At 38.8% G+C, this 17,098-nt stretch overlaps 1 protein-coding gene across 3 annotated transcripts in view; it reads left to right on the top strand.

The window, feature by feature from the left end:
- tmcc3 (transmembrane and coiled-coil domain family 3) overlaps positions 1-15,045 on the top strand; it is a 61,583-nt gene extending 46,538 nt beyond the window's left edge. Inside the window, exons 2-5 of one of the 3 annotated variants that reach the window (XM_055006741.1) lie at positions 7,072-7,236; positions 9,620-10,398; positions 12,125-12,260; positions 13,827-15,045. In XM_055006741.1, coding sequence (XP_054862716.1) covers positions 7,072-7,236; positions 9,620-10,398; positions 12,125-12,260; positions 13,827-14,129 — 1,383 coding nt within the window. In that variant the 3' untranslated portion in view covers positions 14,130-15,045. The remainder of the gene's footprint in view (positions 1-7,071; positions 7,237-9,619; positions 10,399-12,124; positions 12,261-13,826) is intronic. The other 2 variants (XM_055006742.1, XM_055006743.1) reach the window with 2 other exon arrangements.
- The last annotated feature ends 2,053 nt before the right edge of the window (positions 15,046-17,098 follow it).

Below are 17,098 nucleotides of genomic sequence, written 5' to 3'. Positions count from 1 at the left end.
TTGGCATTTCCAGAGCAACACTGATTAGCTGAAAGGTGAGGATTGTGTCGTTCGGAGACGACAAGTTGATCATCCCCATGTTTACACTTTGTCTCCACCTCTGGCTCGTATTAGTGGAAAATAAATTGATGGATGCGAGACGGGAATAAATAACTTCCGCAGGGAGAAACTAAAGGAAAGGTTTCCCATGGCGGTTTCCTGTGTGTTTGTGCCAGGCCGTCGTCTCCCCATGGCAAGGTCCCTGCTTCCATGTCCATCAGATGAGCCGGTTTAGTAGGAGTTGGAGGAGCACTTGCTGACCCACTCTCTCTTTTTCACATCCAGCACACCAGAAGCTTCAGCTCCAGTCACTAATCTCTCACTTTGAATACAGAAAACCAATGCAAATCACTCACCAACGCTCAGACGCCCTGTTTGTGTTGATGATTATTTTCATTTCCAGGTAGCTTCTAGATTACTTTTTGCCTCACTAGCGCTGTGGCTCAAGAGCAGGGGTGTCAAACATGCGGCCCGCAGGCCAAAAGTGGTCCTCCACAGGGTCCCATCCGGCATGAAAGTCGAAAAATGACAGACATTAACTGAAAATTCTAAATTAGTAAAACTATATATTTAAAATCATTTCTAGACCATGACAAGTTGTTTTGATCATCAAGTAAAATGCTAGATTGTTCTTTTGTCGTTTTGTGTCTCGTTTTGTGTCTCGTTTTTGTCATATTTTGTCGTTTTTGTCTGACTTTTGTCGTTTGTCGCATGTTTTTGTCATTTTATTTCTCATTTTTGTCGTTTTGTATTTCCTTTTTGTCGTGCTTGTGTTTTTTTGTCTTATTTTTGTTGTTGTTTTGTCATTTTTGGTCTCGTTTGTGTCATTTGTGTAATTTTTTGTCTTGTTTTTGTCATTTGTCCATTTTTTTGTCGCTATGTAACTTTTTGACTTGTTTTTGTTTTGTTTCGTGTCGTTTGTCTCATTTTTTGTCATTTTGTATCTCAGTTTTGTAATATTGTGTCTTGTTTTTGTTGTTTTTTTGTCTGACTTTTGTTGTTTTGATCATGAAGTAAAATACTGTATCGTTCAGTTCCAGATACCTGGCACTAAATGTTTTGTTCTTTTGTAGAAACACTGTGATCTGGAAGTTGTAATGTGGAAATGATAAGCTGAGGCTGAATGTTGTTGCAACTGAATTTATTTTTCTTCATAAATTTCAGTTTGTTGGAAATATTTTGTAAAAAGATAATCCCTTAAATGTGAACATCGTCAGAATGGACTTTTTTGTACTAAAACAAAGGAAAAATTTGGAGTTGTGGTTATTTACAGGTTATTATGTTGTGATTTTAGTGGTCCCTTGAGGTCAAATTGACCTGAATGTGGAACCTGAACTAAGATGAGTTTGACTCTCCTGCTGTAGAGGCAGAGATTGATTAATTTCTTCTTCATCTTCACATTTTTGTGGCCACTTGTGGGAGCGACAGTTTCAGTATTCCTTGATATAATGACTGAAAATCAGTAGCGCTTGTGACATTTCTAGGTGTTTGTGTGTATCAAAGCCTCCAGAGCACATTTGAATACCAGAAGCTACAGATGTTATGTAAATTATCCAACTAAACCACCAGGACTTTACATTTTTGACTGTCATCTTCACCCCTGTGCCGTCTGCTGTGGAGATTCTGATTTAGAGCATTCTTGCAGCTGGTTTATTGGCCAGTAGGAGTTTTTTCCGACAGGTCAATTTGAAATATCTCCTTTTTATTTCCCAGTGGACAGATACCCTGGTGTGTTGTTTGTGTGTTTTGGCTCCGTGTCCGCCCATCTGTATAATAATCTAAATGGCCTCATTGCAGGCCAGGGTCACAGGACGAGTAGCGTCCAGATATCTGCTCTGTAAAGCAGACACGTGTGTCCTCTCAGACATATGGTCCCTCTGTGTGTTCACATGTTAATAATTTCCAACTGTCGCCCTCAGACCCACTGTCCAGTGGATGTCCGATACGTGTGTGGACTGCTGAACGCTGACAGCCATGTGTTACTGGAATCCACCGCTGATTTATGGCCAGGCTGGCTGTGTGTGAGAAGCACAAAAGAGGGAGGAAATATGTTCGTGAACACAACAAAAAAGATCATGTCCTGTATCTTGTGGGTCAATATATAATTACAGGATTTTTTGTATCATAGTTGACGGATATCATAGTTGACATTTTTGCTGTTTTCGGGCCTAAAATCAACATGTATATATTTATTGTATTATTGTTTAGCTAATTAGAAGGTGGTTGTTATTAAATTGGGACGGTTATTCGGTTGACATTTTAGTGATATCCAGTCATTTTTTAATAAAAACCGAGACACAAAATGACAAAACCGAGACAGAAAATGGCAAAACCGAGACACAAAACGACAAAAACGAGACAGAAAACAACAAAACCGAGACAGAAAATGACAAAACTGAGACGCGAAACGACGAAAACGAGACACAATAGCTAATAGCTCATAAGAAGGTGGTTGTTATTAAATTCAGACGGTTATTTAGTTGACATTTTAGTGATATCCAGTCATTTTTTGTTAATAAATGATTGTTTCCATAATAAATAATTATGTAATTTATAAAGACATGGTCATAATGAACATAAAAACATTATTTTTTAAAAATTTTAATAAAAATGTATGCAGATATATCCAAAAGTCTCTCAATTATATACTGACCCCATTGCTACAGGCTCACAGCAGGACTATGTATTGATCATTAGATGCTTTCTGATCATATTATTTGTTGATAATTGTTTCGGCCAAAGGACGATACCACTTTAGAAGCTGGCGCTGTGAGAAGCCACATCAGTATTATTGTGTGTAAATGTATTTATAGATAAGGGACTTTATCTGTCATTGAACGAAGGGCAGACAACATGCCAGGACTTTTGGTATTTTTGTAAGCATTTATAAGTCTCTCAGCACAAGTTATGTTGGCTGGGTTATTGAAGGAGTGTTTGACACGACACACACAAGGACTCATGATGGACAGATTATTAATCTAATAATTAAGGACATTATTTTGCCAGAGTACAATAAACAATAAACAAAAGTTAGTGGAATATACACAATTACACACAGGTTAGTAGTAAAATGGAAATAATATCAAGTACAAAATGCAAAGTACAAAATGTAGGTTTCTAAAAGTGTTTGTGTGACGTGTCACAGTGTGTCAAGAGTCTGAAGTGTGTAAAGTGACTGCATACTAATACTAAAAACTAGAAAGATTAACAGAAAAAACTGAAGTTGAGTAAACAGGTCTATTGCACTGATGTATTGTATTGCACTTTAGTCTACTAGGATAGAGTCCGGTTATATTGCACAAAGAAAAGTTTGTTCATTATGTATCCCTTCGGCAGAAGGGGGAGGAATTGTAAAGTCTGATTGCCTCAAGTAGGAAGGACCTCCTTTACATAGTAAACTAAGAAAATCTTGCATTTGAATGGTTAAGAAATTGACATTGGATGCCTGTATTTAAAGTGGATTGCATTGATGTTCTGGCTGCACGTGTTGCCTTCTGGCTGGACCCATGGATGTGTTGTGTTCTGAGGGTGTTTGCCATCTGCACTCAGGAGTAGCAAAATAAATAATGATAAATTTACATGAATGATGCTGTGAGTTAGTATTTAATAGTGTGGTACTGTTATGAGCTGTGAGGGGTGACGACTGCTGACGCTGCTGGATGCAACACAAGCTGTACGACTACGAGCCACAGGACACAATTAAAGTGTCATCTACTAGTGTAAGAGACAGAATAAAGGCATAAAAACCCGCCCTCGGGGTTCGTCAGCAGTTCGCTCGTGTGTGTGCGTTTTGCAGCTAAGTCTGTCCGTGCATGCTTTGCTGCCGTGGCAACTAGAGTTACCACATACTAATATTTTAGCTTGCCTTACATAATGCTCTGCTTTTGTGTGGAGTTTCAGAACGAGTGCTGCTTGGGGGCTGTTTGTTTGGAGCCCCGGGGTGTTTACCGCTCCACTAACTGACCATTGTGGGGTCTGAAGGCAGATTTACTGCCCCATCAGCTGCCTTTTCTCCCTGTTTCCCTCCACTGTAAACACAAGAATCCTCTCTGGACTGTGCACTCAATACTCTTTGGATCCTCTTATTATTCTTTTTTTTAGCTCTCTGCTGTTATTGTCTCCCATTCTTGCCAGGATGGTAGGTGTACTTACTCAGAGACAGAGAGAAGATAAAGGAAGCTTTTCTTGGAGGGCACAGAAACACACCTGCCATTTTATATTACTGGCTCAGGATTATGCAGCAGGTTTTTTTTTTTTTTGGTGCAGAGTTTTGCCTGTAAGCCTCAACAGACTGCAGTATCTGACGTCTGTACAAAGTCTGTCTGCAAAATATGTGTTTTTACCGTCAATATACCACTAATCCCATTCAGAAGTGTTTTCAGATTTCTCTCTGGTGCTGCTGAATGAGGCCTTTACAGGATTGCACCGATTGAAACACTGGCTTTATGGATCGCAGTTCAGTTGGTCTGTCGATCCACCACTCTGCTCCAGACTAAAACATCACCATCACATGATTATAGAGACGTGTTGAGGTGACATTCTGCAATAGTGGTGATTTAGATGATTCTGCAGCATCACAGGCAGATTAATAGCAGTTATATTTAGTGACGTTTCTGCATTTTCTATTTAAGAGGAATTGGTGATCCTTTTCCTGTATGTGTAGTTTTTATCTGCTCTGTTTTTCTTTGTAAAGTGTCCTTGGGTCTCAAGAAAGGCTCTTAGAAATAAAATGAATTCCTCCGCCGAGGAACGGTGGAGTTATGTGATGATCGGCGTACGTTTGTCTGTGGATGAAATTTCCAGGGAAGGTCAGAAATGACACAAGGAGCAAGTGATTAGATTTGGCAGGTAAAATATACAGAATATATCCCCTTTGCACAAATTATGTCCTTCTCCACAATGTAAGCTGATCCGTTCCAACCCCACAGTGTTTGGAATAGAATCCCCATCTTCAAAGCGTGATATCCTGATTTTCCTAACTGGAGTTCTGAATGGATGGCTGGTTTTATTCCTTTGGGAAGCAAGAGAAAGAAAGACCTGATTGGCTCTACAGGCAGCCAAAAAAGGCACTGCAGCTGGTCAGTGTTCACGCCCATCCTACATTTCTGCCCTCTGATTGGTTCCCTTGTCCTGACCAGCTGTATCCTCCTCTACCTACAAATCAACCACTGCGGAATAATCGGGACTTATCAGGACTTCTCTGTCGGAAATGATTCAAGGAACAATTGATTAAATTGTGGGGGTGTTTCCAAGTTTCATCGATTCCCACCGCCCGCTACATATTTAGGTCACGTGGTTCGATAACCGTACACAACGTGCACATGCAGAACACACACCTGTGCTCAGCACAAAGTCATTTTGTTTATGGTTATCACCTATATTAACTCTGTAAAACCCACTGTTGCAAAAATACAGCATCAGTTTTGGTTTTTTTATTTATATATATATATATATATATATATATATATCTACAGATTGTCCTGAGGGACTTTCACAGGCTTTATAGTGGAAATGGTGATGTAGAAACACTGTTGTCCTGCTCAGCCCAGAACATGAACACAGTCTAATCACTGGAGGTGCAGCAGGGATGAAATCCGTTGGGAAGTTTATCATCTGTTGTGGTTATTTTATTGAACGTTTGTAGAGTTGTTTATGTTTTCAGTCCCTGTAGGATTTACAGATGTTCATGATGACAGCACTGTAATATCACAAACAGGAGTGATGAGCTAAACAGCTGATCATACTGCAAATGGACCTCGAGTCCAACTTCATTCAATTAGTTTTTTATATTTCCTAATAGTGTTATTGTGATAGTTTGATGTTGTGATGTTGGCACTTAACAGCAAAGTAAGGTGCATGGTTTGCTTTTTGTACTTCTATACATCTGTATTCTGCAAAACATCCAAATATTTGCGTCTCCTTCTGCTTGAGAAAAGATGTCAGAATGAGGCGTTTCCTCTTAAATCCAAGCTTCAGCGGCAGTTTTTATCAGAAACTTCCACCTTCAGTATTTTTAAAGGTATTAAGGCCTGAATAATCCCAGTATAATGTCTCAGCGTGTTGCCGTCTTGGTAACTGCTCCGTTTCAGGTAACAGCCTGAATCCTGGATGTTTTTGAAATTATACCACATGGAACTGATGTGAAAAGAAGAATAATCACAGTTATTTTAGTAATCATTTTTCATCTAGAACAGGGGTGTCCAACATGTGGCCCGTGGGCCAAAAGTGGTCCTCCAGAGGGTCCAATCCGGCCTTCAAAGTGTAAAAATTAGAGAGAAGACATTAACTGCAGATTGTAAATTAGTAAAACTATACATTTAAAATCATTTCTAAAACATGACAAGTTGTTTGGATCATAAAGTAAAATACTTGATTGTTCATTGTTCTTTTGTTGTTTTGTGTCTCATTTTTGTTATTTGTAACTATTTGTCTCAGTTTTTTTCATTTTGTTTCTCGCTTTTGTTGTTTTGTGTCTCATTTTTGTCATTTTATGTCTCATTTTTGTAATATTTTGTCTTGTGTTTGTTGTTTTTTAAAGTAAAATACGACATCATTCATTTCCAGATTCCTGTGACTAAATATTGTGTTCCTTTGTAGACACTCTGTGATCTGGAAGTTGTAATGTGGAAATGATAAACTGAGGCTGAATGTTGTTGAAATTGAATTTATTTTTCTGAACTTTATTGCACTAAAACAAAGAAACGTTTGTACTTGTGGTTATTTATAGGTTAATATGCTGTGATTTTACTGGTCTGGCCCCCTGGAGAGCTGAACTAAGCGGAGTTTGACACCCCGATCTAGAATTTGTGGAAATACTCCAACAGTCATTGGTTCCAGGTTCTCAATCAGAGGTTTTGCTGTTTTTCTCAATCATGTAGAATTCTAAAGTGAACATTTTGGTGTTTCTGAGGTCACTTTATTCCATTATTTTGCCATTCTGTTTTTCTGACAGACTGTTAACGACATAATATAGATATTAGTCAGTAATGAGTCAGTAGTTGTACCCATAATGTCATATCTTTGTGTCTGTAGGCGGAGCGTAACGCCTGCGATGTCCTCAGCATCCCGGTGCCCATCCGTCGAGGTGGCTCAGAGTCCAACCTGGACGTGGTCGACAGCGTGGGACACGACGGCGTGGGTCTGGACTTCACCAAGGGAGCGCTGGGTATCGACACCCTGCAGCAGAAGATCCTCAAGGTGAGAGGAAGCATCACTCACCTCCTCTGGTGTCTCTTCGTAGATTTACTCTGGAGTAAAAAGTAACTTTACAAAATTAAGTTTCTCTTTAGCTTGGTTCAGTGGGATTTTGTAGAGCGATTAAAGCAGCATTTTTCAATCCACAAATGAGCTCAGTTTCATTTAAATTTCCGCTGTGATGCACAGATACCACCCAATTTACCTCTTCTGATTTATCCATCGACGGTCCTTTAACCCTGTAAGACCCAAATATAGAAAAAAATGACCAAAAATAAATAAATGAATAAATATATATATAAACACAGATCTTAAAAAAATAACAAAAAAAAAATCTATGTACATATATAAAAACCCAAATATAGAAAAAAATAGCAAAAATAAATACAACTAAAAAAATTCTATATACATATATAGAAACCCAAATATAGAAAGAAATAGCAAAACAAATAAAAAATTATATGCAAAAATAAATGGAACAAAAAATAATTCTATTTACATATATTGAAACCCAAATATAGAAAAAACTACTTAAACAAATAAAATATAAAGAAAAATAATATGCAATTCTATATACATATATAGAAACCCAAATACAGAAAAAAAATAGCAAAACAAGTAAAAAACATAAAGAAAATAATATGTAAAAATTTCTTTTATTTATATATATATATATATATATATATATATATATATATATATATATATATATATATATATATATATATATATATAATAAGCAATAATAAACAAATAAAACGTATTTTTGCAACAGTGGGTTTTACAGCGTTAACTAGAAATCATAGAGTTGTTACTCAGAGGGAGGTTAGTCCTAGAAATATGATCATCAGGACAACTTTGTTCACAGTAGATTTAGTGGCTTTTACCGAGAAATGTGCAGAAAAAAACAGCTAATAAAGATCGCAGTTAATTACTGCCTCTAGTCAGCATACACTCATAGTGAAACTGTTTGGTTTATATCGACTTCCTCTGTTAAAATCATGCTTTAGATCTGCACCGTGGACCTCTGATTCTCTGTTTACGCAAACAGTGACCTTCTTTAATCTGTCCTGAGGAGAATTATTGTAAAAAAAACTAAAATTATATTTATACTCATTGTTATTCTGATACTGAGATCATTTGCTTTGGCATAAAACAGTTTGAAGCTGGGGACTAGTTTAGTTAAGCAAGGGTGTCCAACATGCGGCCCACGGGCCAAAAGCGGCCCTCCAGAGGGTCCAATCCGGCCCTCAAAGTGTAAAAATCCCAGAGAAGACATTAACTGCAGTTTATAAATTAGTAAAACTATAAATTTAAAAAAATTTCTAGACCATGACAAGTTGTTTTGATCATAAAATACTAGATTGTTCTTTTGTCATTTTGTGTCCAACTTTTGTAATATTTTGTCTTTTGTTTTTGTCTGACTTTTGTCGTTTGTCGTTTTGTTCCTCCTCTTTGTCTCACTTTTTGTTCTTTGTCTTGTTTTTGTCATTTTGTGTTTCACTTTATTCGTTGTTTTGTGTATTGTTTTTGTGGGGAGGGGGTTTTGCCGTGCTTGCGTCGTTTGTCTATATATTTTGTGGGTTTGTCACTTTTTTGTCAAATTTTTGTTTTATTTTGTCGTTTGTCTCATTTTTTGTCATTTTGTGTCTCATTTTTGTAATATTTTGTCAAGTTTTAGTTGTTTCTTGTCATTTTTTTGTCTGATTTTTGTTGTTTTAGTCAGAAAGTAAAATACTAGATTGTTCTTTTGTCATTTTGTGTCTCAGTTTTGTCTTATTTTCTCTTGTTTTTGTTGTTTTTTTGTCTTTTTTTGTCTGACTTTTGCCATTTGTCTCATATTTTTGTCATTTTGTGTATCCTTTTTGTCTCGCTTGTGTTTTGTGTCGATGTTTTGGCATTTTGTTTCTCACTTTTGTCATTTTTTGTCTCGTTTGTGTCATTTGTGTAATTTACTTGTCTCATTTTTGTGTTTGTAACTATTTGTCTATTTTTTTGTCTGTTTTTTTCATTTAGTTTCTTACTGTTGTCGTTTTGTGTCTCGTTTGTAATATTTTGTCTTGTTTTTGTTGTTTTTTTTTGTCTTGTTATCTGACTTTTGTCGTTTTAATCATAAAGTAAAATACTACATAATTCAGTTCCAGATAGCTGTGACTAAATGTTGTGTTTCTTTGTAGACACTCTGTGGTCTGGAAGTTGTAATGTGTAAATGATAAACTGAGGCTGAATGTTGTTGAAATTGAACTTATTTTTCTTAAGAAATTTCAGGTTGTTCATGATCACGGTGCCCTTAATGCATTCCCAAGCCTAAAGAGCGCCTTGTTTCCTTAACATCTCCGCCTGAGTTAATTAGAAGTTATTGAAGTTTGCTGTATTTTTTCTTCAGGTGACGGAGCAGATTAAGGTGGAGCAGACGGCTCGGGACCAGAACGTGGCCGAGTACCTGAAGCTGGTGAACAGCGCCGACAAGCAGCAGGTGTCCCGGATACGTCAGGTGTTCGAAAAGAAGAACCAGAAGTCTGCGCACACCATCGCTCGGCTGCAGAGGAAGCTGGAACAGTATCACCGGCGCATGAAGGACGGCGAGAGCAACGGCAAGCACAGCAGCAAGGATGGCAGCAGCAAGGAGTCCGGGACTCACAGCAAGGAGGGCAGCCTGCGGGACGTCAGCGCCACCGGACGACACCCGGCGCTGGACAAGGTCAAGACCATCGGACCCGGCGTGTCGCTCTCGCCGCCGTTCTTCTTCAATAAGTCGCGGGAGTTCGCCAACCTCATCAGGAACAAGTTTGGCAGCGCCGACAACATTGCCCACCTCAAGAGCTCCATGGAGACGGGGCCGGGGCTGCAGGTGGAGGCCGGAGCGAGGGGTCTGAGCGGCAGCGCCACCACAGTAGCCAAGGCCAAGTACCACAGCGACGACGAGTGCTCCACAGGGACGTCTGCCTCCGCCGACTCTAACGGGAACCCGGCGGGTGGCTCGGGGGCCGGATCTGGGGACCCGGGGAGGTCAGACTCCAACGGGCGTCTGGTGGAGGTGCTGGACATGGTGCGGGAGATCAGGGAGGCTCAGTCACAGCTGGCGGAAGACATGGAGGCTCTGACCACGCAGTTCAAACACGACTACAGCTACTTCACTCAGGTGATGCAGGAGGAGAGATACAGGTGAGCTAAGCAGCACAACACATCTGTAGAAAGAAAGTTCATGAGCGTCAGAATACAGGAGGTCCTCAATTTACGACGTCCTGAACCTACAGTGTTACGTCGTTACGTCGGAATTGCTTACGTGAAGCTAGTTGACGAGCGGCACAGATGAATATGTCGTCACACAGAGCTATAAGACGACTTTATTTACGTTCACCAGTTGTACGGCTCCATTCTTTGGAAACATTACGTTGCTGAACCTGACCAACCCCAGATCATAACCCTAACCCCCAATAGCCATGATGAGTGCATCACTTCATCCGCCTCTCTTCTTACCCTGATGCCCCATCTGCTGGTTTATCTTCGACTCTTTATATATACCTACTGTTCGGCATGGAGGTGTCAGTATCATTATACTGTCAATTCAACTGACTCAAGTGTGAGACAGAAAGACATCAAATTCAGTGGAACTGCACCAGAATTGGTGCAGTTCCACTGAATTTGTTGTCTTTCTGACTTTGTTCTTCAGGTTCTTGATGGGTCTAAGTCAGGACTTTGAGGAGACCAGTCTAGAACCTTCATTCCAGCCTGATGGAACCACTTCTTTACCACGTCTGATGTGTGTTTATGCTCATTGTCTTGTTGAAACATCCAGCTGTGTCCAAGATCAACCTTCTGCTGATGGTTTTAGGTTTTCCTGAAGAACATGGAGGTGATCCTCCTTCTTCATTATTCCATTTACATTTTGTAAAGCTCCAGTTCCACAGAGCATGATACTGCCACCACCATGCTTGGTGGTAGGTTTGGTGTTCTTGGAGTTAAAAAAAAAGTCCAAGACCTGCCTCAGACAGTCCTAAACCAGTCCTCAACAGGTCTAAAACCAGAACCAAAATCAAACCTAAACTACTCCTAAAGAAGTCCAAGACATTGTAAACCAGTCCTAAACCAGTCCATTAAGGTCTAAAACCAGGATCAAAATCAAACCTAAACCAGTCCAAAAATATGTTCAGAACCTGTCAGAATCCAGGCTGAAACCAGTCCTAAAAAAGTCTAAAACCAGCACAAAGTCGGGACCAAAACCAAACCTAAACTACTGCCCCCATCACTCTGGAACAGGGTAAATCTGGACTCATCAGACCACATGACCTTGAGACAGATGAACATCCTTTCCATGACCACAGGATATGTCTTCCAACATGAGAAGCTCCTCGCTGCATCAGCTAGGATTTAATAAGTTGTTTCATCACTGCAGTAATTATCCAGTGGAAGGATCGTACCTATTTGCTCAGTTAAATCCAGGTGGAGACTTGTTTTGTGTGTGTTTCTAGCAGATGCTTCAATATTCCAAAAATATCCATGTTCTGCTGCAGGTGCTTCAGTTTCCAAAACATGACTCCAGTGATGGTCGACTGTGTTTGTGGATGAGCTGTTGAACTTTAAAGAGCTTCTGACAGTTCACAGCAGGGGGCCATTATTATTATTATAGGCTATTGTGGACTATAAATAGATATCAGAGCTCACACACACACACACACACACACACACACACACACACACACACACACACACACACAAACCCCCAGACTGTTGCTAAGTCAACCAAGGGCAAATGTTTTCAGCAGCGTAGTTGCAGCCCTGCATAAACTGCTGCACTGTCAGGCGCCCACACACTCTCAATTATGCATTGTTTCTTTCTGGCTCTCGCCTCCACCTACTCGGCACGCCGCTGGATGTTTCTGTCTGTCAGGTATGAGCGACTGGAGGACCAGCTGAACGACCTGACGGAGCTCCACCAGCACGAGACCAGCAACCTGAAGCAGGAGCTGGCCAGCATCGAGGAGAAGGTGGCCTACCAGGCTTATGAGAGGGCCAGAGACATACAGGTGATGTTTGTGTCATGTGATGCACTTTTACCTCTGAAACAACACTGTATATAGATTTAACAGAACTCTAGTGCTGACACATTGTTAACCATTTATTTTATCTGTTAAAAATAAATAAAAAATTACTGGATATCACTAAAATGTCAACTAAATAACTGTCCCAATTTAATAACAACCACCTTCTGATTAGCTAAACAATAACAAAATGAGCTGATTCAGAAAGTTGCCGTTTTTGTCATTTCCTGTCTCGGTTTTGTCATTTTGTGTCTCATTTTTGTTGTTTCCGGTCTCGTTTTTGTCATTTTGAATATTGATTTTGTCATTGTGTCTCGTTTTGGTCATTTTGTGTCTCGGTTTTTAATAAAAAACGATTGGATATCACTAAAATGTCAACTAAATAATCGTCCCAATTTAATAACAACCACCTTCTATTTAGCTAAATAATAATAAAATGAGTTTATTCAGAAATAGTTTTGATTGTGTTCTTTTTATTAAGTTGAGATAATCATGACAGATATTTCTTTTTTGGCAAAATATCAAATTTTATGTGGAAAATAACTAATTGTGTCACTTTCAACTAAATTCCCCATTACAGAATCACCTCTCAAGGAAGTGAGTTGATTCCAGATCACATGACCTGCTTCCTGTCTCGTTTTTGTTGTTTTCTGTCTTGGTTTTATTGTTTTCTGTTTAATATTTGTCATTTTGTGTTTCGTTTTTGTCATTTTGTCTCATTTTTGTCATTTTGTGTCTCAGCTTTGTCATTTCGTGTTTCCCTAATTTGTCATTTTGTGTCTCAGTTTTGTTGTTTTCTGTCTCGTTTTTGTCATTTTGTGTCTCATTTTTGTCATTTTGTGTCTTGTTTTTGTCATTTTGCGTCTCATTTTTGTCATTTCGTATCTCGTTTTTGTCATTTTGTGTCTCATTTTTGTCATTTCATATCTCGTTTTTGTCATTTTGTGTCTTGTTTTTGTCATTTTGTGTCTCATTTTTGTCATTTTGTATCTCATTTTTGTCGTTTTGTGTCTCATTTTTGTCATTTCGTATCTCGTTTGTCATTTTGTGTCTCATTTTTGTCATTTCATATCTCGCTTTTGTCATTTTGTCGTTTTTGTCATTTTGTGTCTCATTTTTGTCATTTTGTATCTCATTTTTGTCATTTTGTGTCTCATTTTTGTCATTTCGTATCTCGTTTTTGTCATTTTGTGTCTCATTTTTGTCATTTCATATCTCGTTTTTGTCATTTTGTGTCTTGTTTTTGTCATTTTGTGTCTCATTTTTGTCATTTTGTATCTCATTTTTGTCATTTTGTGTCTCATTTTTGTCATTTAGTATCTCGTTTTTGTCATTTTGTGTCTCATTTTTGTAATTTCGTATCTCGTTTTTGTCATTTTGTGTCTTGTTTTTGTTGTTTTGTGTCGTTTTTTAATATAGAATGACTGAATGTCACTAGAATGTCACTAAAATGTCAGCTATGATCCAAAACGTCCCACAGTTACACATTGACCCCACTGCTCTCAGTGTTTCCCTGACATTAACTGTGTTTATTTGTGTTTGTGTGTTCAGGAGGTTCTGGAGTCGTGTCAGACTCGCGTTTCGAAGCTGGAGCTGCAGCAGCAGCAGCAACAGACGGTTCAGCTGGAGAACACCGACGCCAAAGTGCTGCTGGGGAAGTGCATCAACATCATGCTGGCCATCGTCACCGTCATCCTGGTGTGCGTTTCCACGGCGGCCAAGTTCACCGCGCCGCTTCTGCGTAGCCGCCTCCACTTGGCGCTCACCTGCGTGGGCGTGTCTCTGCTGGCGCTGCTCTGGAAGAACTGGGAACATCTGCAGTGCGCTGTGGAACGATTGCTGCTCCCACATTAAGACGGAGACTTTATCCAAACCCTGAGAACACAGGAAGGAGTTTACATGTAGCCTTACACCAGCCCTGCTGTCAGATGAACCCACAGTAAAGAGAATCCATGGACACGTGTGGAGAGCTTTACCCAGAATGCACCTCCACATTAACTACGCACAGATATGAGCTGATATAAACCAACATTAAAACGTGGCACAGCGCCGCCATAACCCTGAGTCACTACACCAGTAAACAATCAACCAGACGGATTGTTCAGATTCCAGGAGACTCACAGCAACACACTGATATAAACACACACACTTCCTGTTTCCTGTCAGCTGTACTCACCTCTAAACAAAGTGGCCGTCATGAGAGCAGTTCCACCACACAGTTTGCCTCCTTTTCACCAGCCGGCTGTAACAAACACAACGTCCACCTGAAGGTTGATTTGTACTGTCTGTACTCTACCGTTCTGTATTTATGGGATGTTTTTTCTTGTGTCGTTTTAACATGTGTGAATGAGTAATTCTGTGTTTTCATGTCCGCCTGCTGGTCTGTACCGTGTGTCCTAAAGGAGTTTGACTCTTTGGGAAACGTTCTTGTCTGAATGTTAAATATGAAGCTGGAGCCTGCAGACGTTAGCTTAGCCTGAAGTAGGAAGTAGGAGGATAAAATGTGCCTCTAAAGCTCCCTAACGAGCAGAAAGTAGAAATCTTTGAGTCACTTGGATTCAGTATTTCTTTCATTGATCCTTATGACAAAATTAATTGCGTGTTCATGGGATTTACAGCACTGACTGTATATAAAGACAGATGAATGGAATAGAACAGCTTTAATGTCATCATACATGGGGCCAGAAATAGAAATAGCTGTGACTAGATGGTGAGATATATATATATATGTATATATATATATATATATATATATATATATATATATACACACACACACAAATATATATAGAGACCCAAATATAGAAAAAATGAGCAAAAAACTTATATGATTTTTGCTATATATATATATATATATATATATATATATATATATATATATATATATATAAAAATAAAATTTTGCAATTTTTTTGTGAATCTTTTTTCTATAATTGGGTCTTACGTGGTTAAAAAAATTAATCAAATGTACATATGAAACAAGACTATATTAAAAATGACGTGCAAAACAGGCAAGATATGTTCAGTGTGGGATGTAAATAAAATGAAATAAAATAGAATAAATATGGTCAGGAGATTGTACATGAGCAACATTTGAACCATTAAAAGTGACGCTGCGTTGTGACCTGTTTTATGGTTCCATCATTGATTTAATGTCTCATCAAATCAAAAACAAAACCTAAAAATGACATTTAGTGATTTTCCACACTGTTAAATGAGTAACTGATAAAACAAGTGTTTAAATCTGTGAGTGTTAGCAGTGCTGTTGGCTGGATTACGTTAGCAGGATTCCAGTATTGGAGCTAAGCTAAGCTAGCTGCCTGCTGATTGTTGCTTAATATTAAACAGGCAAAACATATTTCCCAAAATGTCAAACCCGTTCCTTTCCAGGAAAGCTTCTGAACTGCCTCCTGTCTTGTTAAATTTGATATTTTGTTTATTATTTTTTTATGTCGTGTAAAATCTGTTGTGCTTCTCAAAGGAAAACTTGTATTTTGCTTCACTGTCTTCACTCAGCTTTAGCATGGAGCAGCTGGCAGCGTGAACTGTGGAGAAGGAAACTTTTAGAGGAGGAAGAGAAGCAAAGAGAGACTTTTAAGTCAGTAAAGATTCTGATTTTGTGGAGCTGCCTTTTTACGAGGTGACCAGAACAAATGAACTGAAGCCTTTGATGTTGTGCTGCGTTCAAGGCCCATGGGAATATCAATCAATCTTTATTGGTCATTGCACACTTTCATATACAAGGAAAATTCATTTGAGCTGCCCTGCCAATGACAGCTCCGGCTGCTGCGCAGTGCTGCGCGCACCTTTCTTGAGGAAAAAAGAAAAAGGACATGTTGGGATCTGGGTAGGGGTTGCAGAGGGTAAAAGGAAAAAAACAAAAAACGAAACAGGATTCTCACCTGTTCAAACACATTTTAATGCAAAGAGAACTGATTACAGCTTTTAACTGCTTCGCCTCTGCTGTGACATTTAAGGCCTCTAGTTTAGTTCAGGTGATTTGGAAATTACCATGAGCGGGAACATCTCTATGCTAGCGGCTGTTTTTCCCACGTGCCCTGAACACAGCATCACAGACTGGACCGAGGGAACGGAACCATGTAGCTCCGTGCTGCCCGACCCGGATCACTGTGGGACCGATGCCTTTTCAATGCAGCTTGTTTCTTCTACTGTGTGAAAAAAAGCCAAATATGGAGATTTTTAAAGTTTAATCTCGGCTCAAACTCTATTTCTGTCAGGAGAAAGCTGTACGTCCATGTTGTACGTTTTCAAATCTGTCTCATTGATGTGCTTTAGTTTCTCGTTATGGTTTTCCATAACTTTGGTTTTTTTTTTCAAATGAGAAAATAAATCTTTGTTTTTTTTTTTTTAAGAGGATTCCTTTCACTGCTGACATCTCCTCCATAATAAGAACAAACTTCAGGATGAGATCAAACGTTCCACTGGCATCAGAAGGAATTCAGACATAAACTGGCTGCTGTGGTACAGAAACCACTAAATGTTCTTTCTAGAACCTGAAAAAGACGTCAGAGTCTGATGAGATGTAGGAGTTCTGTTTGGATTCATGGCTGCTTCCCAATCCACAGTTTTATTGAGCCACAAAAATCACATTAACCCTGAAAAACACACTATTATTATCTTTTAAAATTATTATTTTTGGATTTTATATATATATATATATATAAACCCAAGAAAAAACAAGCAAATACATATATTTTTATAGAATTTTTAGATGCATGTTTATGTGTTTAATTTATATATATATATATATATGTATATATATATATATATACATACATATATATATAAAAACCCAAGTATAA

The sequence above is a fragment of the Amphiprion ocellaris genome, chromosome 21 (assembly GCF_022539595.1).
Source record: "Amphiprion ocellaris isolate individual 3 ecotype Okinawa chromosome 21, ASM2253959v1, whole genome shotgun sequence".
Taxonomy (NCBI): Eukaryota; Metazoa; Chordata; class Actinopteri; family Pomacentridae; genus Amphiprion; species Amphiprion ocellaris.
Note: the sequence above shows the minus strand (reverse complement) of the source record. Positions and strands in the feature narration are given on the sequence as shown.